Genomic DNA, 27,067 nt, shown 5'->3' with positions numbered 1-27,067 from the left:
TTCCCTGCATGAACAAGCTGCATGCAGAAACGCTGCAGATCACGGCTGGAATTTCTGAAAGACACATTTGCCTACATATGCCTAATTATGGAAAAGATGCCCATTATTGTAATCCCTCAAACATATTTCTGTGGTCAGAAAACGATTCGACCCGTAGACTTTCCCGTAGGTGCAGGTGAAATTTGGTTATACCTGAAAGGTGGTTCATATCTAGTGAATAAGCTGACATGAACTTTACCAAGCTCATTATAGTACTGCATGCTGCTAAAAAAAAAATAATAATGCTATGAAAATGTTCCTGAGCATCGCAGAGTTGCTCCTTCATAATTCTTTTAAAAAATTGAAAATGGATATTTTTGTGGATGCTGTAGAATTTTCTTCAAAGGAAATAAGTATTCAGAGATACACGGCTGAGATCGTATTAACACTATTACATAAATTACAGAGGTTTTTTTTATCACTTGGATTATAGTTTCATGTCTTTCACAGAAGCAATAATGTATTGCATTGTATTGCAATACTTTGGCTTAGGGAACATATTCCTTTGGTCATTCAGTAAAACAAAACTTAGATAAGTATAATTCAGGTAGCGTATATGAAATTTCATCTTCATTATCATGCAAATGCAGTGAGAACGTAACATTTCCCAAGATGTCATTTGACTATTAGGATCTTTAGAAAATGGCCTCTCAAAGCCACAAAGCTAATATTCCAGAAGAAAGCTATATAATGCCTAAAAATTGTCTATCCTTATTCTATATGAATAACAAATGTAATAGGACAGTCCGTTATTAAAATCGCAAAAGAATGCGTTGACCTATTGGTACAGAGGATCTTTTCTGGTTTTTGCATCTATGATGAATTCTGGGCTTCCCATAGCATAGAGGATGAGTGTACAAATGCAGATTTCAAAAATCTACAGAAAAAAAAAAAAAAAAAAAAAGTTGGATAGTAACTGGAAATCTGTTCTTTTTTGTTTTAATGTGTAAATGAAATCAGTGTATATTTACACGGATAACTATTTTGTTAGCAATAGCGTCCCGTGTAAGTGGTATAAATATCGTGTGTCTGCATTGTGCACAGATTGTGCATCTGCAACACTTTTAACTTTCTGTAAGCTGTCTTTTCCTGAGATTTGAGTCGGTGAACATAGAAGATAGGCACTGGCTATATATGGGCTAATCTCTTAAGTGCGGAGTGGAACTTGCTTTTTAATTCTGAAATAAATAAGAGTCTGAGTGTCTCGTACCAACCCATTATCTGTATTATTCAGTTGAAGAAAAATGCTGGACTTAGTTGTATGTGTGAGCTAAGCAGGGCAATAAGACCCCACAAATTTCTGGTAGTGAAAGAGATCTTTTGCAAACAACAGCTTCAGTTCTGAAAAGAAAGGACAGAACACAATTGTTTGTAAGCAATTAAAAAATTAAAATGAGGCTAGGAAATCTAATCTCTTCAGGTAAAGATACTTTCTTGGAAAAAAAAAATATTCACAGTACGAATAACGTTGTGCTGTTAAATAAAGCAATTGTATTAGAAAAATGTGATGAAGACCTATATAGGCACTTCCAGAGTTTCTGATACCCTCCACCGATGTTGTATAGTGAGATTTTCTCAGCACATATTTGCAGCCCCAGTAATGTTCTGGATGTGTTGAATTAAGGATTTTGAATAATTAATAATTGCTTCATTGCTTGGGATCTTCTACATCAAGCATGCAAGAGAGTCCATTACTGATAGGGTCTGAGTAAAATAGACATATAACATGTAAAATATGTATTTTTAAGTTTTCCTGTGAAAGATTTAACTTCCTTGGCAAAAGATGGTATTTTTCAGAAGCAGGGCTAATGTTTTCCAAATAACTGTATACAGAATGAAATTCCAAAGTCTGGGAGCTTTATTGTTATTTTTTGTTTTGTTTTGTTTTAGTTTGTAAAACCGTAGTATTTTGAGATTGGAAAAATTAGAATGTCTGAAATGTCATCTCTCTTCCGTGTCACTAAGGCATTTTCATTTTACAGACACATTGCTAAAGATAAAAGGTGGTTCTGTGTTGTTTTGCTAGGGAGATCTTTTCAAAGTCCAGGTATTGATAATGTGACAGATATCGCGTAGTAATTAAAAATATTTTTTCTCTACTTCATTCCCACTTAAACATTTTTACTCTCCATGCATCATACATGGTATCTGCCCTTCACTCAAAGCCTTTTGATGAACTAACTGGCAAACTTCCATCACATGTAAGATACTCTGGTGCGTTTTTTAAGAGAGAGAGAGCTATGATTTGACATTAAAGATTATTTGTGCCTTTTTTTTTAGATGAAATGGGGTGTTTAAATGATCGAGAACTCCCAGACAATTGTGATCAGACGCAGCATGCTGAAAAAGGCATTGATAGAGCTTCACAGTCACCCTAGAAATGCTGATTTTCTGTCGTGTTCGTATTTTGAGGAAAGACTGTTCTGGGTATGATATAGAGAGTCTGTGTAGCACCAGATTTAGTGGGGTCATCATTTGAGCCCTACTTTATTGCTGAAAGGGCAGTAGATGGTGGTGGTCTTAAAAATAATATGCAACAAGAACAAAACAATTAGAATCATCCTGCTCTGCAGACTCCCAAGCATTTCTCACCGCCTTGCTTTCTACAGAAATAGAAGCAATTGTCCTGTTGAAGTAGAGGCTAAATTCCCATTTGGTGGGGTTAAAAGGGTAAAAATGATTTTTACTACATGACATAGGACATAATAAGTTAGTATTTGCATTGCATTGAACTGCACTTCTTTTGTATGTACTCGATACATTTTTTTATATTTTGAAGCATTCTGCTAAGTACAATCTAAGTGAAGTTTTTTACTCCGTAATTGTGAAGCAAGTGCTATAGAAAAAAAGAAATTTGAAATTTCAATGTCACTATATTTGGGAGATCTGCATGAATCTGTGGAAGGGGTAGCAAGTCTATAGTTTGTAACTGCGCAAAATTAAAATTAGTTATATAATGCTCATTCGCCGAGATACCTTATTTTGAAAGAAAAAAAAAGATCCTTCTGCCTTCTGCTTCTCCTCCTTACAGACTGAAGTAACTTTCAGCAGTTTAAAGAAATATTTCTAAATCAAGTAGCTGGGGAGACACCTCCCGTAGGAAAAGCGTCCGCTTACATTTGGCCAGGGAGCTGAACACACGCGTGTACCAGTGCGCTGCTCTGCATGTCCTCCTGCCTGTGTCCCTCGTCACATACGCTCACACACATATCACCTGCTGCATCCCGAGCAGCCTTGGGGCCACTGCCCACCAGCCCAACACAGCCAGGCGCTTGGGTAGCAAGCGGGTGACCAAAAAGCCTCCGTTTTGGTTGCAGCCTCCCGCGTGGAGGCAGTGGGTAGGCCCAGGGGCATGGTGGCCCTGCGGTTCCTCGTTCCTCCCACCAGCTGTGTCCTGTGCCTCATGTCCTCGAGGCAGCCATGGGTGGTGTGAAATGAGGGTAATTAATGAAGGCTCTGTCCTGCAAAACGAACTCATGGGGAGCCTCCAAAGTGCAGCCCCAAATCCGGTTGTGTGCAGTAGGGTGATGCTCTCGGACATGGTGACGACCTTGCCATGTCTTCTGCTCCTTCCAACAGCTGCTGGTACCCCTGTGGCAGGAAGAGAAAAGCAAGTAAAGACTTTATTCTCTCTGCAAGGTGTTAATGCCATCACCTTCCGCCTTCCCAACAGTTCCATGCTGCTCAGGAGCCTGGGCAGAGTGCTCCAGGTGACAGCACCCTAGATTGGATGCAAAAATACGTATGGGTAGGAGCCGTAGGTACAGCATCTGCTGTGAAATACAGGTAAATTACTTCATTCACCATCTCTGACTAATTCATAATGCTGAGTTACTGCTAAAATCTAATGGCATGAACTCTTACGTCCATTTTTTACAGCTATACACTCAAATTAAGCAGAAATGTGTATATGCCTTTCAGAGAATTTAATGAATTTTGCTCAATTAAAGTTTCATCTGCAGTTGTACCCTAATAGTTATGGTGAGGTGTCTAAATACGCTATCGACTGTCATTCAGCACGTTGCGTTTCCAGTCATTTCTCTCTTGAACTAATGCGTATTTGCCACCTTCACTTTAAACAGGAGTCAATTTATGATGCACATTGTAATCTTTTCGTAAAAGACTAATTATGTACATTGCTTTTTGAAATGCAAGGACGGGAATAAACGTCTATTAATGCTTTACATGGAAAAACAGAATACAAACATATCGTGAGCTGAATATATTTACAAATCGTCGCTAGCACTTTTTATGCAAATGGGCCGTGCTGTCAGGATGCGATTTTATTTTTATTTTGGATTTTTTTTTTTTACATTATTACACAACTAACCAATTCGACACCTCACTTCTGTCTTCTTGCAACATTCGAGGCTTTTTCCACGCACCTGTAACCAGTGCCATCTTGCACCATCCCCTCATACCTTCTGTCTTTGTCCCCATGCGTTATGGCCCATACGTCGGGGAGGACGAGGATGCTCATCAAGGTGTGACGTCCTCGGGATGAGCACCTTTCTGTCTTCATCACACGTTGATGCAGCCCAACAAAGAATTGCAGAAGCAAAAGTTGCAGAAGGAAGAATTTTAGAAGAAAGAATTGCAAAGCAAGAATTACAAGGCAGTATTTCCAAAGCATGAATTGAAAAGCAAGAATTGCAAAGCAGGAACTGCAGAAGCCTGGCTCGGCTCTGCCAGCCAGCCCAAATTAAGCAGAATTTTGCGGCACATCATCTGCTTTCGGGGCCGTCCCAGTGCCCAGGGAAGCCGAGGTGGAGGCAACCCGCCGAGAGCGGCGGGGCAGCGCTGCGATGTCGCCGACACGACGGAGAATCGTGCCAGGCCGGAGCGGCTGGGGGCCGCCAGGGGGCAGTGCCAGTCCTCCGCTGCGCAAGGCAAGCGGAGCGCCTGGGATGCTGCACCGAGTTCAGGTGTTTTGGGGGGTTGGTTAGCTTTTTTTTTTTTTTTTTTTTTTTTTTTCCCCTTGTTACCGGGCCCTTGTCGCCACGCTGATGTTTCGCACAGGGTCTGAAAAAGAGGGCGAGTGATCGTGTCAATCCGATGAATAAAAAGCAGGTGATGTTTCACAAGCACTGTTACATCAGTGCTATGAAAACAGAAACATCCTAGCTTGGTGCAAAAATGCCAGATGTTGCTGTTAGCTCCCACTGGTGTCTTCTACGGCCAGCAAAGCTGGGCAGTGAGAGCAGCACGCTGACCGGGCTGCACGCTTCTCCCCACTGTGAAATGCCAGGGCGCAGGTTCAGGAGACAAAGCCTCCTGGTTTAAAGCAGCATTCATCCCTTCACCCGTGGCTGCACTCCCTGGAGGCTGGATGCCAGGACCAGGCCTTGTGTCCACTCCGGTGTAATATTTGCTCTAAATTCTGGTGTTCAGCACAAATATTCTTCCCGGCTGGCTGTCACTGGCCTTCAGTTAGCGTGTAAAGTGTCCTGCAGACATGTGTAGTTAGCAGCTGTTTGGCCTGATCCCTGCAAGCAATCTGTTAGTCGAGGTGATGGGCGATCAGTACAACTAAAGGCTGTCGCAATACAAGTTCTGATACTCAGCCGCTTAAAAAGTTATGATTTCATTACACACCAGATGTAATTTTTAATAAACTCCTAAAATACTGCCCTAGCCAGAACTGATAGCTATTAGAAGGTAGATCGATATAACAACAGATTATATTTTGTGCAGTGAATTGAAAATATTTTGTGTGAGTCCAGCATAATCTTTTGTAAATACCAAAGCGATTAAGAGCTGTTTCAGTTATTAGCAATATACTTTTAAAGTGAGCACATGGTTTTCTAAAAAAACATCCTGAAAGTTATTGCACAACTTTAGAGGACAATGTAGCATGTTGCTTACAAATATGTACGTTTTCTATTTATTTCTGTATAATGATGTAGTATTCTTAGACAGTTTGATCTCCTCGCTGATGTTTAGTAATAGATCTGTCATTTAACAAGGGCGAGCATTGCCTAGTTTTGCTTTATTGGTTCATAAGCAAAAAGAAAAAAAAAATGTTTAATCAATAAAGAACAGCGCTTTTCGTATTCACCATTTTATAATTTGAAATCTTATTTTGTTAGTACTAACAGTCCACAAGCAGTGAGATGCCAGAACTGCTATAATAGGATTTTCCCCCTCCTAGCAGGATGTTGCTTATGGCTATAAAAAGTTAATTTCAGATCCTGATACACTTGCATTAATTTTTGAGACATTGGCGGAGTGTAGTACAGCGAAGAATAACACGAACATTGCACCACCATTCTGTAGCTAATCGTTTATTACCTCAAGCCAAAGGAAGCAGTGTTAATGTGCAGGCCGCAATGTCTGGGGAAAAAAAAAAAAAAAAGTAGGAAACTGACAGAAAAGGTCTCCCAGATTTTTTCCTGAGGGTCTTGAGAAGAGGACCAAGAAGGGAAAGGAGAAACAATAGCTTTGTCATGTCATAAAGGCTAATGTTCACCAGTGCTTAAATATGTCCTGGCATACTTGGAAGATCATGTTAGTACATTAAAATGATATTTTATGATCAGACTGTAATACTTAGCAAGCAATCCTGCTTTCTTTCTGCATAAGAAAACTCATCTTTACGGTTTAAAAATACAATTTCTGTATGAAAAGCAAGCGATTTAGATACCTATCATCGGCGATGTGCACCGTACCTCTGTAAAGCGTGTATATTCTTTGGAGTATTTGCTGACAAAAGGAGCATGTTGTCTCTTCGCTTGCCAGTAAGGGATCTGTTGACTCCACAGCTATGTAAAAACCTCTCATCAGCACCTATTTTAATCAGCAAGAACTTTACTATAAATCATTATCAGAAAAAGCATTGTGCTACACTTTTATACCAATACATTTATTTTGAAATTAATAGAGAAAAATAATACAGAGTCTGTGCTTGAGATGGGCTAATAAGCGTGCCCATGAGACTTTCCTTTTTAAGCACTAAATGAAAGCTTTTGCATTGCTAACAGGCTACAAAAGTTGCTTAGGTAATAAGACTCTTTTTCTCTTATCAGTAAAAAAGAAAAGGGGAGGGATGGGATGGCTCAAGGGATTGGTAATCAGATTACAAAGTCTTTCACTTCTAGGTCACTGGTTCAAATCTGCCCCCTGTTTAGTAGTGACCAAAAGCTGTTCCCAGCTGATGGCTTTTCAGTAGCCTTTGTGAAATGCATTAGTGATCTATATCCAATGCCTACTGAAAATCACTGTGAGCAGTTGTGTTGGGAGTCTCAACTGAGACCCTTTAAGTAGGAATAAACGACCTCCTTGCACAGCGAAGGGTTCGGCGTTTTATTTCCCAGAAAATAATTTTAATAAGGTAGTGAAGCAGTGCTGCTGAATCTGCACTGTCACAGCTGCTCTGGGCTTAAATAGCAGATCCCGCTTCCCAGGACTGTTACTATCGCTTCTCACTAGCATTGCCTCCTAAAAATTGTTACCAGCTTTCTTAAGAATTGGACTACTATCTCTCAATATGAGTCGCATGGTATCACTCCCAATTTACTTCCATATTAGGCTAGACAGATATCATCATAATTACAAAAAATGAGAAGTAAAAAGAAAATTACTAAATTTGTTCATCTTAGAAGAAATGTCATACTTATTAGGAAAATTGATTTTGACATATAGAGTGTGAAAACATCTTTATTGATGGTCTTAGTGCTGTATTAGTGCCAAGGAAGCTGTGAGACCGAGACTTTGGTAGACTTTCATGCGATACGTGACTTAGGTCACTAAAACGTTCTCAGAGGAAGGTGGGAAGCGCATTTTAAATGAAACACTGAAAAGAGGGAATATTCCCCAGCTCCTGCAAAAGAACCTTTTCCGGTGTACATTTCCCAGTGCCATCTCTTGCTGGTGTTTATCGTCAGATATTTAAATGACACCTTTATAAACTTTGCCCATCTCAGCGTTATGAAGCACTGTTTTCCTCCAAGTAGGGGAGTGCTAGAGGACAGTGGCCAGGGCTGTAAAGGGAAAGTAACTTCTACTTCATTAATACATGAGCCCGAAATGATGACTGTCTACTCTATGTGCTTGGTACATTTCTGTGGGAATCACTTCGTCAATTTAGAGGTCCTTTTACCTCCACAGTGATGCACGCAACCCATTATGAAACTGCGATTCTGTCCCCAAAATTAAATAAGGAAAAACTGTATTTTGTTTGACACAGTAGGAATGCTGCATGTACACCACCATGGTTATTTCCATATGGAGAGCAGAAATAGGTATTTCATCCATCATAAATGACGCATGGTTTGATCAAACAGACCGCATCAGCCAGCTCCCTCACTACGCACGTAGGCCTCAGTCACAACTTTGCCGCTTGCTCCTCAGCCTGCGGGTGCTGCAGGCTGGTCGGTGGGCAGGGGAGTGTTTGGTGGCCTCCCTGTGAAGCCAAAAAGTTCTGCAAGAACCTGTTATTTTGCCAGCTTCCCTCTGGTTTTGATTTCCAGCGAGCACCTGGGTCTGCACCCCTGTGCTCACCATTTTAGGGTCACTGGGGGGATAGAGGATGGTGAGGACTGTTAAGGAGAGATAAGGGTTTGGTGCTGGGAGTGGAATTGTTCCGGCCAGGGCCTTCAGAGAGGAACAGTTTAAAAGGAAAGAAGAAATGTTAACCATGGCAGCAGGTGGGGATGTGTTAAGTCACAGCTTGGTGGGGCACCGGGAGGTTCCTTTCTGTAGCCTCACAGGCCAAGAAGCACAGGTGTAGAAAGAGCAAATCCCAGATGATGTGTCCATACTGATCCAAAATACACCTTCTGCATCTGCCAGTCGTCTTGGAAGCCCACAGGACTCAGGGCAGTCTCTGGGTCCTGCTGGAGCTCATTGGCACCAGCACCTCTGTCCCCATGGGCATCCAAGGCTCACAGTGTGAGGGGCACGGCTGAAGGGCACCACCAGCTCTATGGGTGGCTCCGTCCACAAGTGAGGGTTTATAAGACAAAGCCATTCCTTTCAGAAGCTCACACAAAGGTTGCAGGGGAAAAAAAAAATATAAGTGGAGGCGTTGTCAGCCCAGCTGTTGTTAAGCTCATGAAAGCTTCCTCACAGGTCTGGTGTGAGCCTTCACTCCCTGCCTGTGGGGGAACCTGGTTTTATTCCAGCTGTTACCGCAGGCCCCCTCTTTTTTGACACACACCAGAAGCACGCCAGGAGCAGAAAACTGGCAGCTTGGTGGGGCTGAGCTCTGGGTGATGAGGTTTGCCCGCGCCTCACTTTTGTTGTGAGCTTAAACATTATTTCAGCACCATCAGCTGGATGGAGGTAGCCTCCCAGCAAGGCATTCATCCTGGTGTAGTGATGGTTTAGCTTACAGAAGGACCTCTGCACAGCTGTAGGAGCCTTGTCTCGCAGCCAAACTGGCTTCTGTCTCCTCATGGACCCCGCACTGCCCTGGGGAGCCAACAAAACCAGAAGCTGCGGCATGGCAGTGGTGCTGGTATCCACCAGGAACATGAGACAGGGGCTGCCCAGGTGTGTTTCATTGTTTAACAGGACTTTGGAGAAAAGGGAGTGGACTGAAAGCTCGCTGTTGCTTCTGGTTTTAGCGTTGCTTATGAAACTTGGAAGATCAGAGGGTCATGGGGAATATCTTGCTAGTGATGTGTAATGGTTTGGAAATAAACACCAGGGGTGGCTCCAGCTGCCTTTGATCTAACTAAATGGCTATTATGTATATTCTATTTAACTTATTTTAAAATTAGGCAAAGAGCATACAAGAATGCTTCTCTGTGTGCTAGATGCCTGAACTTCCAACTGTGTGCTCAGGACCAAACAAAAGGAAAATGGTTCTCTTTCAAGGGGCTTATCATTTGGTAGATATATAACACAAAGCAGGCATGAAATGCTGTGGGAAAGAGTGACTGACATTCTACCTTATCCCATGTTTTTAACATTTTGAATTTTTATTGATCGGGGCCAGAATTTGCAGATTTCACACAGTGTCTTTTGCCTTCCACGACATCTGTGAATTTTTTTTTTTATTTTTTTTTTTGAAGTGAGACTTCTTAAGTCAAAAGTGATGAGCTTTTAGCTTAAAAAGATGGGAAAGTAGTTAAATCCACAGCAGGTCTTTTTTTTTTTTTCAGAGTGAACCAGAAACTTTGGAGAGCGTGCGCAGAAAGTTCTGCGGACGTCTCCTGGGGTTTCGTGCCAGGGTGTCTGATCATCCCAGTTATGTGGGATCCCAACGAGCTCTCCTAGGCTCCCACTGCCACAGGATGAGGCTGCTCTTTCCTCAGGCCCCTCATGGTGCATTTGTTGCAGCAGTCTTGCCTGGCTGGCCTCCCTGCAGCAAGAGGGGAGGATTGCCATGTTCTTCCCCATGCCCTCACAGCCTCCCCACAGGTGTAGATTGCTTCCAGGAATGATGTGGTAACCACCAAAGGCAGAATCCAATACAAAATTTTCAAGACGATGTCTTCATTGCCTAACAACAGTGAAAAGAAATGCTGCTCTTAACATGCCAGAATTTCCCTTTGATGCTTGTGAGCATGGCAGGGACTGTAGGTTATTTTGCTAAAGGAAAACTGCATGTGGTAAGTGCATGTCTTCTGACATGAAAACCTGGGATTTTTCATTGCTGGTATGCAGCAGCTGTTGAACTGACACGTAGACACGATAGCATTCATTACTCTTAAGATATTACACTCCTCATTCTTCTGTTGACTCATCACTACCTGGCATAATTTCTCTGACTAATAATGTATGCGTGCTTCATAAATACTTGAGGATGCTCTGTGGTGTTCGGTTAACCAGCTCGTGGTGAGGGAAGTGTGGAGTAGTAATGCACGCTCTCATGTAGCATTCATTATTCAGCAATAAATGATGTGAGCAAGCCAAGGCCTGGGGAGATGACCAGGCTGGCCCAAGGTCCCTGAGCATGCCAAGAGGACAAACTTAAAAATGGAGCATTTCTTATTAATCTGGAGAAAGCAGGGTATGCTGTTGTCACCAGCAGTGCTTCTGTTTCTGGTGTCACCCTGCCTTCAGAGCCTGCTTGGGTACAGGGGGCATCATCGTGGTGAGATGGTGCCCTGGCCCCCACTCCCATTTCCAGAGATGCTGGGGGCTGAAGTCAGCTGCTGGGGCAGAGGTTCCTGCTCCCCAGGGCTTCAGGAGAGCAGCTCCATGCCCAGCATCTTCTGAGGGTGGAGGCTTCCTTTACCCCTACAGCTGTGTCTAGCATGGGCCAGACATCTAGTTCTAAATGCATGCTATTTATGAGAGTCTGTTCTTTGCTCTCTTGGAAGATCTTTATCTGAATCATTTGCCATATCAGATTAGTTATACATCCCTCAGAACACTTCACAAAGTCCTTGTGTTTATAAAAGATTTTCTCCTCCGTGAAGCCCTCTTGGCTTTGCTGGTACTTCCCCATCTCGCAACTGGGTGGAAAATGTTTGATATCTAGTAGCGTGTCCAATGTCTGATAAAAAGGCGTGATAAAAAATTATTCCGCGTTTCCCTCTCTGCTCTGCCATTTTTTTCAGACTTTGAAGATGTCAGCCATATTGTGGCACGCTTGGTGTAATTTGGTTTTCTACCACACATTCCTTTTTGGCAAAGGAGGGTGCATGCAGCAGCAGCATTTCAGTGGGACTTCAGAGGGAGGTTGTTGCTCTTCTCCCTTGTTCGTCTCCAATAATAGATCATAATTTACCATTCCCTAACTGTGAAGAGAGTTATCTTCATGAGTTTGTGTGACCCCAGAAGTTTCGGTTTACATACCCTTGTTCAGAGACCTTGCCTGTGGAGAGACTTTTCCTTCCTGAAGTTACTCAGAGGTTGCAAGAGTCAAAGCTGAAGCTTCAAAGGACAGGAAGAGTGAGTGTTGTCTTATCCTCTTGCCGAAGTGGAAATCCAGCTGTCTGTGTTTAAATAACAAGGGTGTTAGACTTCATGTCCATCTGTGAGGTTCTGAGCTTAACATTCAGCTTCTTCTTTTTTTCTTTTTTGATTCAGGCCTTTTTGAGAAAAATTAATACATACACTGACATGTTTGTATACAAATAAATAGGGTCGGCTTCTTAAACTCTTGCTCCTTGCTCAATGAACTGTCTTAAATCTAAGGAAGATTTGTTTTTCTTGATGTTAAACCTACGCAATTTTCCCTGTTTTTGTAGGTATAAAACGGAATATAAGAAAACTGAATATTTCATTAAAAAATACACCAACATTACATTTGCGTAAAGTTGTAATAAAGTAGTAAATAAAGTTGTAATATAAGTTTTCCAAGAACCACTCAGATAGAGCCAGTGAAGATACCATTTTACCATGTTGGATTTAATCCTTAAAATGTACAAACTTGATAGTTTCACATTCATTTCAATAATATGATTGTTCACTTCTAGACTGAGTTCTGGATTTACACATCTGTTAAAGCATGAGAATTATTTTAATAACTTACTTGAGGCCATGTTTTTTCATTAGGTATGAGCCATTACCTTCATGATGGTAAAATATGAAAAAAAACCTCCAACCCCTTGTATCATTTCATATCCAAGCCTTCTGTATTGATGGTTTTCATTACACACTGATTTTCAGAAACAGTTTAACTAATTTGATATCACAAAAAATTAAGTATTTATATTTGTATTTAACTTTATCTGAGTAAATAAAATGCAAGAGCCTGTATATTCTGGTTCAAAGCTTCTTAGGGCTTTTCCGCCCCGAAGAAAGCTGGAGGTGCTGGCAGCTTACTCGCTCACATGTCCTTGCTCACCGGTAGTCTTGATACGACGAGGCACCTCCAAAAAGGTGCCAGTCGTGTGTCACTGCTTGGGGTCAGCTCCACATTCTGGGCATGGTAAACTGTGTTCTCAATGGCTGCAAAATCAGCTGAAAACCTGGTACCGAATGTACCTTCAAAGCAGGAAACTTACTCAAAATGTTGGCTCATGATTTGGCCATGTCCTGAGCTGAGCAGGGCTGTGCAATGCAGTCTGTGCAAAACTGAGCCCAGGCGTCCAAGTCTGGGGCAGCAGGCTAAGGGCACTCCCAGTTTTGGGCTGAAACACCTCTGTTTCCTAGTCTATATATATAGACTATAGACCTTCCCCAGTTCTGAAGCACTTTTAAATTTTCAAATGGTCGTGGGTCTAGGTGGTTCTGATTACAATTGGTAGATTATTAATAGCCTTGCTTTATTTTTTATTTTTTTTATTTTGTTTTGGTTTATTTTATTTTATTTTGGTTTATTTATTTTATTTTATTTTATAAATTTATTTCATTTAATTTCATTTTATTTCAAACTAGACATGACACTCAAGTTGTGGTAAACCAAGAAAAAGCAAAGACATGATCTACATCATAAGGCTTTACTGGCAAAGATGTATCAGCTAAGAGCTTGAAAAAAAACCTTTTGCCACCTCAGCCAAGATAACTATGTTAGCAAAACCTCTAGTGCAGGTTCTGCATAGCAGTTCCAGCAGAAGAATGTTTTTGCTGGCTTAACTCATGTCGTTTGGAGATGGGATGCAGCTTCCTGCCAGAAAACCTCCTGCATCTCTATTAAGAGGACTCTGCTGGCAGAGACATGTGGTAAAGCCAAAGGATCTTCTGCTGTGCTGGAGGTTTAGGCATGATCGTGCACTCACAACTTTTTCCACTGCCCACGTCCAAATTAACCGTGAGTACAAAATGAGCCGTAATTTAGCAAGCTGAGATGATTTTTCAAATGCAAGTTTCCTGGGGCTCCTGTACTGCAGTGGACATACGCAACTTCCCTTTAAACAACCTGGCTCGAGCATCAGATGCTCTTCAGCATTAGCTGTGCCAAATGCTGCACGTGTCAATTTAGGCTGCTTCCTGGCAGAATAAATTGCCCCTCGTGGCACTCCACTTCCCTAAGACAGGACCATTTCTGAGCCGTGTGTTAGAGGCCAGTCAATGTCCCAGCAGAACATCAGCAATTAGCCTGACCAGGCATCGCTGTCTGGTCCCAGCTAGGCAGCTGGAACTTGTTCGCCCTGCAAAACGCCTTCTTGGTGGCGGTGACACCTGCAGAGCAATCCCATCTCTGGGGCAGCAGGTTGCTGCTGGCAGAAAGGGCACCAACAGCCAGACCCATCTGGTTCCTGCGTCTGCTCCTGACTTCCTCCGTGGCTCTCTAGTGGCTGAAAAGCACAAGTCCCAGCAGCCTTCACCACTGAAGCATCTTGAGAGGCATTAGAAAAAATCTGGGTTTTGTTTGCTTTCGTTGAGTGTTTGATAGGAACATCTTGGTCATGCCCTCTTATCTAACTTACAGTTTTCGTCTGTGAGGAAGCTGCATACAGACCATTTTGTCTTTTTTTTTTCTTTTTTTAAACAACAGGAGTCAACCCATGTAAGAGCTCTGTAGGTAGCTTTTATTAAAGGTCAGATGCTGTGTATGGTGGCAGTGGGCAGGCAGCCAGTGAGATCCCCACAGGGTTTGTGTTATGTGCTGGGCTTTCTTTTGGGCTATTACAGTGTGTTCATAGTAGCCAAATTGCTGAGAGGTTTGTAAGTGAGGTGGGCCAGCCTTGCTACCCGTAGTACACCTATTAGCACAAAAGTGTGTGTTTGGGAACTTGGTGTTCTCTGGATTATTACAGGTCCTTGAAGGCTTTTCTCCTGTAAGCTCTCTGTTAAGACACTAGGGACAAGAGAAGCCAGAGAATTGCATTATTAAGTTTAAAGTTTTAATAAAGCTGAAGCCTGAGGCTTTTATGCTAGAGAACCATGAGTTTTGCTTGCACTGTTCGCAAAATATTGCCAGCAGAATTTCGTGTATGGGGAAGGGAGGAGGGGAGGGGCTGGTTTTGGTTTTGTTGTTGTTTAACTGAGCTATGCATAAGGGAGATGACCACTACCCTTATTTTAGATGTACATGTTTTGCTAATCAAGATTGGCTTTAAGAATTTATACCCTAAAAGTAGGATTTGTATGGAAACTACCAGTAGAGTTCTGAAACAGATACAAACTTACAGTGTGAAATGTGGTGAGTCCTAGACTCCAGATGCTCTAAAGCAGTCTGTTCTAATATGTTCATACATTATTATTACCTTTACAGTGTGATGTATTGCTGTAGAAAGCTATCACAATTGTAGACATAACCTCGAATAGGTCCTTGAAGAAAATACCAGAAAATACTTGGTCATTATATGATTGTGTCTGCAGTTGATCCCTTGCTGTTTAAAACCGGTGTGTATCGAATTCTTTGTCTACTGCAAGCAAGGATTTTAGCACATCTATGAATACAGTTAGGGGAAATTATTCTTCTTGCTAACTGAAAATGGGAACTAGTTTGACTTTAGATTGTTTATGATGTTTGTTATATGCTGTTCAAGTATAGCTGCTCAGTAATTCTACTCCCCAGCGAACAATATGTTATGAAAACTTGGGAGTCTAATTCACTTGTAAGACGTGCAAAAAACTGAGGGTATTTTAAAAATTCAGGAATTCTATCCAGGATGCAGTGAAAAGTCTTCGGAATCCCAGACCAACAAACATGCAGTACATGCAAACAAAATTGTATGCTTTGTGTGGAAGAGGAGCCCTTCTGAGTTCAGGAAAGGAATTGGCTCAAGTGCTCATGCTCCAACAGAGCAGTTCCTTGGCTTGCATGACACTGGGTGAAAGGAGACGTGAAGGGCACACCTAAAAGAGGGTGGACCTGTACCAGCCTTCCAGGAGAGCCTTCTCAGGTTCCTAAGAATCAGCATTTCCTTGCAGAAGTGTTAAATAAAAATTGCCCACTCACACACCATTCCTAGTGAGTGATTTCTGATCTACTACTGCTCTTACAAATTCTTCATGGACCAACCAATGCCATTTTGATCTACCAGAATGTTTATCACAAATTCACTCCACTTCTGGAAACCATTGAGCATATTTGGACAGGGGCTTTCAGTTCAGTTTCCTCTGAAAGGGATTCAGTTTACACAGGCCAATACCTCTTAAAGACTCAATCCACTGTGAGGCAATGGGAGACAATGGAAGCATTTACATCAAATTTAGTTTTACCCCAAGCCAAGTACTTAAGGTAGACATAGCCATTCAAGCCCATGGAAATACCATGCCACAACTGATATTGGCATGGAAGACAGAGGAAGTACATGAAAGGTTTTCTTAAAAGATCAAGAGAAAGTGAAATCTGGGGTATTTTTTTAATTTTTGTTTTATCAATTTTTCATAATTCCTAATTACAAACAACTCAGAGGAGTTAGTATCCCACAAAGCCTATGTCATGACAGTTGACTTGGTTGTTTGGGCCTATATAAATACAAAAGGATAGCTGAAAGCTTTTCAACTTTCTTATACTTTTCTAAGCTTGAATTTTCAGTCATTTAATGTTTGTTAGAATAGGTATAGAGAGTGTGGGACTGTTGCTGCAAAGCATTACACCCACAGACTGCTTGTCTAAAGTCTAACTGGGCCATGCGTAGATGTTCACGTTTGGCATATCAGACCTTTGAGTCACCTTTTAGAATAGTGATGCTTCCATTTGAGAGCTCTGCTACAAAATCTATTAATATCGAAGATATATTTGATCATCTATTCTAAATATTTATGTAGCGAAGTTATGCATTACATATGTGATATGTATAAGAGACTTGTTTTATAGGCATACACTACAGATAAAGGAGATAGCAGCCTTTTGTTATGATAAAATTATAATAACTGTATAATGTAACCTTACTGAGGATTGCCATATGACATTATGAACAGCTTAGTAGTAAATGACTTTTTAAATTTACAAATAAGCTTGCAAATAATATATCTGAATTTAATGGATAAAGTTTTAAATTATTTCCAGTTCGTGCTTGTGTAATGATAGAGTTGAACTCTTTTGCAATACTTGTTCTTTGCCAAGTGAAGGAATAAACTTTCAACTACTGGAATAGAGATGACTTTCAAAAAGGCACCTGAATGCTTTCTACCTTCTTACAGTGGACACTGGTCTAGGAATGTACCCAATACAAGGGTATCAAATGTAAAGCAGTGATGATGTGGTAAACAAATTACAAAAACAAATCTTACAAAAACTTACCTACTCTGACTACACAGAAGGAACCCAAAGACAAAAATAAAATGGTACTTCATGAATAGAAAAGAAGATTGGGAATGTGTAGGGGGCTCAAAATGGTATATTGAATGATACAGTAATAAAGGAAAACCTGATGGAGAAGTGCCTGCTTAACTATTTCTGACTGTAAGGGAATTTTTGGAAGAACAAGAAGGAATGTAAGGACAGAGCGATAGGAGCTCTAAGCCTAAGCCTCTAAGTGAAGGGGTACAGCTTAATTGCTTTCCTTTTTTTTTTTTTTTTTTTTTTTTGAATTTCTTCAGAGGAAAATAATTTAGGATTTGAAAATTAGCATTGAGGAGGAAATTAAGTAATTCTTGGGCTGTGAAAACTGAGTGTCTGTGGAATTTACTGATGTGCAAAGAGTACAAGGCATAAAATGAACTTTAGATGAAATCCCTAGGCCTTTATTTGCAGTTGTTGCTTCAGTAAAAACTGCAGTTTTCTTGGAAAAAAAAATAGTGTGTAGTATTGTAAACAGTCTGTGCTCTATTAAATACCTTCATTTATAGCATGTCAATTTTAAGAGGCTGCGCTGGCTGCATGGGATAAAACTAGTCCTGGGAAGTGCAAATCATGCATCCCCTAGCATCGTTCTTTTGGAATTACAGTTACATCAAATTTGAATGGGAGCTGGGTGCTAAATTTGCACTGGATATTAATGTATTTTACTGTATCATTTTTTATTCTGCTCACTTAGTTTTTAAAATACATGTGAATTCAAAACTATTTTTAGAGAAGATACATATACTTTCATTTGGAGCTGTCAGTCCATTCAATCTGAAGCATTGATGCCTCTGTGAGCAAAAGCACTTGGGTTACTCACATCTACCTGCAGGATAAATTAGGGTCCTTGCGAGGAGGACCTGCTGTTTGAGCATCATCTGGACCTGCTATTCTCAGTTATAGTTATTACTTAACATCACACTCTAGCAGAGGACTTGAGCTGTTGTAGAAGCTACGGCACGTGGTCTGGACGTGCTCTGTTGTGACATTTCTGTGTCACTTAAATCTGGACACATTAGACTTGTTCAAGTGAAGGTTGTATCCTTAATCTCTACTTCATGTTTTTCTCTGCGTTTTGGGGGATTTGGGATTGTGTTTGTTTGAAAATACCATTATACAGGTATCCACAAAGCTGAGCAGCAGGCACCAGCAGGTGTTATGTGTGTCCCAAGTGGCCTCATGGCCACTGATCGTTGTGATGGTTGTCAAAGAGGGGCAAGCTCCACGGCCTGGGTACATTCACAGCGCACAAACAGCATATCCATGCAGGACACGGTGCTGAGTAGCTCAGTAGATGTGCAGCCTGCCTTACAGTGAATAACTCACCTGTGGAGATAAGTCTTGTGGTTATTTTTGGCCAGTACTTTCTAAACTGCATTTAAAAAAAAAAACGATTTTTCAATTATTTTGTAGATCCGAACCACATGTGGGGCCTGGTGTAATCCTAGAGAAATTACTTCAGATGACATATTCACGAGTCCAAGTTCTTCTGAAATAAGCTGGTTGAAGATCTGAGTGAATCATCCTTTTAAGAGGCAAAGCATTTATCAGTGCTTGAGATGTTCTTATAGCTTTGGGGAGGAGGATTATAGTGTTGATAAGAATCTCCATTTTGAGGCTCCACCTTCCTGTGGAGCTCCAGGGTTTCATCCCAAGTTTAGCAGAGTCACTGGTGGTTCCTTCAATTGCCTGAAGACGGCCCTGGGACATCCATTATTCGTACGTGCAATTCTTATTCACAACTCTTAGACTCTGTAGTGGAGAGGATCTGCACATCGTCATGTTTACATTGAAATTCAGTGCTCAGTGTTGGATGTTTGGCTGAAAATGGCAGTGTCATGTTACCTCTGAATGAAGCCCAGCATTTTACAATAGATGCTATTTTGTCCAAAATATGTGATTTTGCCCCCCACACACACACCTGTTATCCTACCCTCCAAATATTGTAGGTATTAAATGTGAAAAAAACTACATGTATGGCAAGTCTTTGCATGAAGGAAGATCACTCTTAGAAGCATCTTCATACACATTTGCCCCAAATTTCTTCAGCTTAGCTGAATTCCTAAATCACGTAATACTGACAGTATGGTCAGTATGATAGGCTACTGAGGAAGATGAACACCTGATTTTCTCTGGAATGGGAAGCTCTACCTTTATGTTATCTGTCCAATAATGGTGAATATTTTTTACTTAGAATATTAATTTGATTACACTGATTTTAAAATATATATAAGGTAAATAAAAAAAAGGGCAAGACATTCACAGTGTCATACTGCAGTTATATGAAACTGGAAGTAAGAATATTTGGTCAGAAAGGTTTACATTTGTGGTATTTTGAAGATACCAGGAGATAGTTTATACAGGATAATGATAAATGCAACTTTTACATCAAAAATCTGGATTGAGGTGATTATTTTTGAGTTTCTGATGAAAAAAAATCATTCGCATCTGCCTTGTAAAAGTCTGTTTTAGAGAGGTGTTTGTGGAGATGCAGCCTGTATGCTGATAAGCACTTACTAGAACATGAACAAAGAATGTCTGGCTTTAGAAATGTTGCATGTATTGCCATTTATACAAAAGAGAGCCGAAAAAACATTAACTTTAGCATGACATACACAGTGATAAAGACACTAGTTGCAAAACGCTGGTTTTAAAAGTATAATTCATTATATTTTCTTTGATCCAGTCTTACAAATTAGGGTCACTTGTGTCAGGAGATTAAAACCTTTTTGTCTTTCTTTGATATCAAACTATTCTTTTTCAGTCCCTTTTATCTTGCAGAGCAGCACTGAATTCCACAGCATCTTTGTCAGTTCATTCGTGTTATTTGCAGCAATCATTTAATTGGTTTTAGTACTAATAATATTTAGTCGTACTGTCGTTTCCAACAACAGAGACTCTTTAATAACCTAGAAATGTTGAGAAGCTCTGGTGATAGCTGGGTAAGCATATGTATAAGAGAGACCACAAAGAATTTTGGGACCATGGTGGGAGTGCAAGGCAGCTAAATTGGATGGAAAAAGAAAAAAACCATACAAGTCAAAGTAAGATTGTACATCAGAAAAACTACAGCAATCTACTGAAAATTAGTAGATGATAGTCATGAGTAGCTTACAGTGAACCACGGGTACCAGCTTCCCTGAAGCACAGAAATAGGAACTTGAAGAAGCTTGTAAAAGGTGTCCTCAGGGAATCTTCCATTTTTTCACTATGATACCTTTAATCCTAGAATTGTCAAGCCACATGGAAAATAATAGGACTGAATAGTTCAGTCAGTTAAAAGTTAGTATTATTTCTTTTATCAAAAATATTAGGTCTTTCTGTGTTTCTAGAGCTGTTAGGATTTGTATAAACTTTAAAACAAGTGAAGTCAAGTATTGAACTTGCATTACTCTTTCTTTTTTAATTTAAGATCATTATCTGTGACCTAGCAGACACTGCTGTATAGAAATAAAGAACTTAAAGCCAATATTTTTTAACAGATGATTCAACGAGAGGCAGAAGTAAAGAATAAGGTAACTGCTGTGGCGTTAACAGACTCTGTTCACAATGTGTGGCATCAAGAAGCTGGCAAAAGTATTCGAGAGTGGATGCGAGAGGTGAGGCCAGTTTCTTTTTTTTTTAAGAGTTGGAGTGTATATGCCTGCATAAGGTTCTATAAACATTTCTCTATCTGCTGACCATTTATTTAGGGTGAGAAAGAGAGCACATTATAGAACCATAGGAATTGCGTCCCCATACCAGCCCCTAAAATAACTGAGCTTAAAGCCGCTACTGAGCTTCAAAGTTAGCAGTCAAAATAGTAACAATCAGCGTCAGTGTGAAATATAAAAACATACACGGTTGTAGACCAAGTGTTGACTGGTAACTGAAGCAAAGTCACCCAGAGTGCTGGGGTTCTGCTCCTGGCCTGCTACGATGGTGGTGGAAAAGCGCCTTGAAGCTCTTCCTGACTCGGCTTGCTGATTTGTACAGCTGGTGAAAAATACTTGCTTTTATGAGATGTGATTATTTCTGAAGTGCTCTGAGATTTTCTGATGAAAGTCAAAGTGTTTACTACTGTATAAAAGGAATGGCTAGTTGGTGATGATGTGATGGTGATTTATGGCCAGCAATCACAGTTTTCCACCCTTGGGGGAAGAATGACGCCATGCATTCATTATTAATTTTCATATTTAAGTATGGGATTGGTGAGATTTAATTTTTTTTTTGCTGTTAAAGTGAGACTAACTAAATTTATGAATCTATTCCTTGTCAGATCAAGCTCATATCTGTGTTTTCTGTGTTCTCATTTCAGAGTGCTAAAACGATAGTTGTGTGTAGCAAATATAAACTACTTTATCCTGAACTTTTTGTTCAACTTGACTTTTTCCTGTGGTTTTAGTGAAACATTGTGTGCAGACTGCCTATTCCTGACTTAACCTTACCGTTTTATAGGCCATGACTGATGGGAATAGAGAATCACCTGGGATGCAGTCTGACAGCTCTGACTTAAATGTTAAAAATGTAAAGAATGGTAACCCCTACAGGCTCTGTCAGAAAAATCCCCATTTTCTTTATGGGAAATCAAAACCTTAAAATATATGTTACGTAGTAAAACTGAAATTTTAAATCCTGTAATTTGAATCTGACAACTCCATTTTTCTTTAAGCATTTAGTCTGAATAAGACAAGTGCATTACCTTTAATTTCATTTGCAGAAAGCAGATCTTAAAGAATAAGTTAAATGATTAATGGCCTAAAAAGTGGATGGAGTGTCATAACTTACATTAGCATTGAAAATCTCCTATAAGAAAGAAGAATTTTACATATGTGAAGTGTGGCTGAGTGGTATTAAGACTTGCATATCACCTGGATATCTCTTACTTTAATCAGGTTTAAGGCTACTGGTAAAATGAATAATAATTAAAATATACACCTAATCGCTGCCTGTCTGTAGGGCTAATTGCTGTCATTGAAAGAATGAATTGTTAAAAAAGTAATTCTTCATTGGAGCTATCTCTCCTATATCATTGGTAGCCTATTTTTAGTACCTATAGAAGTCATGATTTTTGAATTTATTAGGAGCTGTGATGAATGATAAAACAAATCATCCATTTACATATCTTGACACTGCTTTCGAGAATACTTATTTCTTACAGGCAAGTGTCACATTGTATATAAAAGCTGGTTAATTGTGTGCTAATCTTCTGTATTATCTCCAGCTCTCTGATGTAGTGTTCTATCAGTAGTTAATATTAATTTTACTTATTTCAAATGAATGTAATACTTCATAAAAATTCTACTTCTTTTATAATTTCTACCATCTTACATTTGCAATTTCACATTCAGCTGTTAATTAAAATTATATATGCAAATTGTAAAATGCATAATACTTTACTACTTTAAACCTTGAAGCCTTTGTGAAATATTCCATTTTAACCATTTTTTACTAAAAAGTTACATTACTGGATAGTGTGTTTGTTTTTATTTTTTTTTTTGTCCACCGAGTTCAATAGTTTCATTGATCTACTGTTTCTTACAAAAATCTGCCATGCTTTGTGAACTTCACTTTCTAATCTCATACAGCAACCCTTCCTTTATGTTGTTCCTGCTCTCCCTGGTCCCAGAACAGTAGGGTTGCCTTGACAAATCTATTCAAAAGCCATTCCTCGGCCTTTATTGGTGGGGACTGAAGCCTTTGAAATTCTCTCCTCACTGCAACACAGCTGACATCTTCTTCCAGACAGAATGAATTAAGGAAATACAATAAGACACTTGATCTACCAGTCAAGGATCTTTCCACAGTGAGGACGGACTCCATGGTGCACAACTAGGGCAGCAAGCATCTACAAATACACAATACATGCTTGTTTACCAGAATAGCAATCGTCCATTTTTACAATCATGATTGATGGGATGATTTTTTAGAAATCTGTCTGAAAATTCATTGGCTCTTTCCCAAAAAAAAACTTTTTTTTTTTTCTTTAATGAAGTTAATCACTTTTGAGAAAGGCAGAACTCAGATTTGTAATAAGGGACCCATGTAGATCATTGTAGTTTGGCAGGACATCCTATTAAAAAAGTACTTCCTTTGTAATTGAATCTTCAGTTCGATGTATTTGGTGTAGTTTCAGCATATTTTATTAGAGGTGTATTATTTAATACTTTAATTCATAGACTCCTCTGAATAAATATCATTTGGATTAAAAGATTTAAAAACTTACTGGTAAATTCATCACACTCAGAGGTCCAAGAGTGAAAGTAAATGTAAATGTTTCCTGAACATAATCCCCCAAAGACCAGTATTTACATTTTTAAGTGTTCATGCCAATTCATCGCAGTTATATATTTCCAACTATTTATATATTAATCTGCTATCTTAATGCTTAACTCTAATCTCTTGGTTTGGAATTTCACAGGCTTCTCTCCACAGCATACTCCATCAAAACACCCTTAAAATTCTGACTTTTTGCAACTTCCGAAGCCAGCAGTTCAGTTTTTATATAAATACCTATTTAACAATTACAGAGAAAAATGGCTTAAAATGTGCAGTGGATAGTTCAGATTCCAATTGGTCCAAGCACCTACTGAAGGCCACGAGCACTCAAAGTAGTGCTTAAAGACATACTATTTAAGCGCATTACGAATATCCTCCTGATCTTACCCTTTTTACCTATTTTTTTTTACCTATATAGGATGAACCTACAATATTTAAACATCACTTGACATGACCTAGCTTGTGTAGTTTACCTTCCAGTCCCTGTTGGGACCGCTGTGTAAATTAGAGCATTTTGAAGCAATACCCTTACTTACAAAGCCCGTGTTTATCCTTGCTCTGAGTTTTTGGCTTAGCAGACAATTGCCTGTCTTCTCATGCAGAACTGTTGTAACTGGGTGTCCAGCTCCGAACCGCTGGATATGGCCGTGGAGTCGATGCTGCCCGACTGCCCCCGAGTCTCCGCAGGTAGGTCGCTTTGTGTGCAGGCGGTGGATGTACCCGTTTGTGCCCAGGAGTGGCTTGGTCTTTTAAAAATACATTGGGTTTTGAGTGTATTTTAACCCTTCAACAGGAAGATATGCTTGGAAGCAGATGGCTGACTGAATATTGCTCCTTTACACAGTCCACTTATTTTTTTGTCTTTTGTAGGATTTTCTTTCTCCTGTCTCCATATATTTTTCTAGTCCTTTTCTCTTTTGGTTTAATTAATCGATGACTTACAGATAGAAGCTTATGAAAAATAATAGTGATGATGAAAACTGGGAAATTTATTATATGCCCTTGAATAAACATCTAACTTTATGTAGGCAAGAAGAATTAATGAAAGGTACACGTAAGTGAAGCAGAACAGTTCCCCGAGTCCTGATCAATGGAAGTCTAGTTTGTATAGCAAATTATTTACAGTGTCCAAGACAATGTGAGATTTCTCCTGTTTGGGAAGTATTCAGCTATACTTTCTCATTAATGAATCATAAATCATAAGCAGCACATGAAATAATATCGAGACTTTTGTAAATGTGTAATAATTCCAGACGTGAGTGTAATTGTCAGTGTAACAGGAAAATCTCAAATCTACATAGGAAAGTAACCTAAAATACATAAAGCTGCTACTGAGTATGTTTGATTTGATTGCTCATGTTTGATTATCAGATTTCTTAAAAGCCATAGGTGAGGTATTTCTGTAGAATGCAAAATCAGGTTCAAAGGAACACACTGCCTATACAATATTAATTTAAAAGCTGTAGCACTGTTTGACCTTGGTCTGTGAGACACAGTTGTTCATTTGACAAGTTAGAGATCCGTATCTGTCTAGATATGTGAGGTTGTTAATGAGACCTCACATTGCAGATGAAATTTAGTTTACTGCAGGTTACTTTGAAGGCTTAAAAAAATTAGCCATACTTTGTTTGAGAGCTCACAACAACCAGAGACCTGTAATCACATTTTTACTGTGGGCTGAGATCTAACCATGCAGATCATCAGCTCTGTACAGACACAGTGCAATAACATTGACATTGCTCTTTAGGGCTTAGGGAAATGAAATATTACTAAAATTTTCATAGATTCAACATTCAGTTACCAACTTTTTACTCCTTTATGGAAGACTACTGCAATTTAAAAGAAAAATATTCTTCAGTAGCAGAATTCCTCAAGACAGAATTCACTTTCAATCTTTGACATGTGTGTAGCTATTGTGGAAGGCAGCATGTTATAGAGGTCATTTTAGTCAGGTAAATGAGTGCTTGGATAGCAACTAGTCAGTGTTTATAGTGCACTTGCCAATACTGAAAATCGACCATTTGAGCTTCTCCTCTCTTCCTTTTTATTCATCCTATGCAAATAATATAAAGGGTATTACATAACAGAAATCCTAAATGTTATTTAAAAACTGACTGACACTTCAATAAGGGTATGAATAAGCCTTAATTTTACATTTCTTTGAGGAAGGGTCATAGTGGGCATAATGTTTATACTCAATGAAGTTAAGATACACTGAAGCTGCCAGCAGAAGAATTAATTTGAATGAGGTGGTATCTCAGCAAGTAAAAATTGTAAAAGAGTAAGTTGGCTATTTGTATTTTTTCATGCATGCAAACAGTGCTACTAGATTAAGATCACTAATGTTTTCGATGTTTTCATAAGAGATTTTGAACAACGATTTAAATGGAAGCTTACTATTTCCAGCTTGGTTCTTAAAAGGACAGTTTTAAATAGTATAGCTTTATGTGACTACTGCTACCAGTTTACTCATATGTTTCGTTCATATTTCTTTCTATATATGGACAACTCTAAGACATCTACAGAGGAACAACTGAATAATTCCTAGTGTGTTTATATGAGCAATGGTGAAAGCCTGCATTAGGGAAATTTGTAATAATTTTATGAAATGCTGCTAGATTTAGGAGCACTAGTATCTAATTTTATTTCAGTGATTTCCTGAGAATTGCAGTACTGAAATAGCCCACACTCAAATACTGGCAGCATTGCCCTTGGTATTTAAATGAATAACAGTCAGAGCAGTCACAGCAATGAGAGGAGATTTTTTTTTTTAATAAATCTACAGCAGAATGAAGACTCAGTTATCTTTTCTGCTCGAAACCCTCTTCTTTATTTGTGTTTGCACTGAGAACTAAGTTCAGGAATATCTGTCTCATGAGCCAACTTTTTCATAAATGGTCTGATATTCAGCCAGCCAGCATATTGGGATTTACAGGCAACCCCAGTTTGTTTGTGAGCAGTGTATACTTCATATTACATCACATTTACTTGCTTGTGTTTTCCTTACAAATCACCAGAGAGAAATAAATGGCCATCAAACTGGAAAAACAACTCGTATTTCCAGATAGAGTTGTTCAAGCTTTTGATTAGAATATTATTAAGTAATTAAAATGTTTGCCATAATTCATTCATGTCTTACTCACTTACAAAGAGGATTTAATACACTTTAATAATTAAACAGTGTGGGCGTGAGAACAACAGTGATACAGAGAAAGCAATCCTTAATAAATCCATTCTGTTTCTTTGTGGCTAGAGGTGGGCTACTGTGGGGGTCTTTATGGCCTTTTCTACATATTTAAAGGATTTTGGTACATGCTGGTGTCATAACATAAGGTCTTTCTGTGGCAGGTTGTTACCATGTTGAAGGGATAATCTTCTAAAAACTCCCATGTAACCCAGTTGTGCTATTTGGTGTATGTATTAAAGGATCAATCTTGTACCCTATTCACTTTCAGCCCTCATTAAGGACCTCTGTTAGACTTGAGGTCATCTTCCTCCTCAGTCCTTACCCGCCTTCTTAATGAAGTAAAACCAGAAGACCTCTCTTCTGTCTTGGGGGAGATGGGTCCATTTCCTATCTATTCAAAGACATGAAAACATAGGGTGGAGAGCACTGAAGGCTTTAGAAGAAGTCTGTACGTTAAAAACCATCACATAAAATGGAGTGGCAGTAGGAGTTGTAGAAGTTGGAGG

General features: G+C 39.5%; 1 protein-coding gene across 3 annotated transcripts in view; it reads left to right on the top strand.

Moving 5' to 3' along the window:
• Positions 1 to 27,067, top strand: part of ARB2A (ARB2 cotranscriptional regulator A) — a 256,989-nt gene that overhangs the window by 167,964 nt on the left and 61,958 nt on the right. For all 3 annotated transcript variants that reach the window (XM_084304787.1, XM_084304788.1, XM_084304786.1), the window contains 2 exons: positions 20,599 to 20,715; positions 23,977 to 24,061. In XM_084304787.1, the coding sequence (XP_084160913.1) occupies positions 20,599 to 20,715; positions 23,977 to 24,061 (202 nt within the window). The remainder of the gene's footprint in view (positions 1 to 20,598; positions 20,716 to 23,976; positions 24,062 to 27,067) is intronic.

This window comes from Netta rufina, assembly GCF_964035555.1.
Source record: "Netta rufina genome assembly, chromosome: Z".
Taxonomy (NCBI): domain Eukaryota; kingdom Metazoa; phylum Chordata; class Aves; order Anseriformes; family Anatidae; genus Netta; species Netta rufina.
The sequence above is the reverse complement of the archived record's forward strand: the minus strand, read 5'-3'. Positions and strand labels throughout refer to the sequence as shown.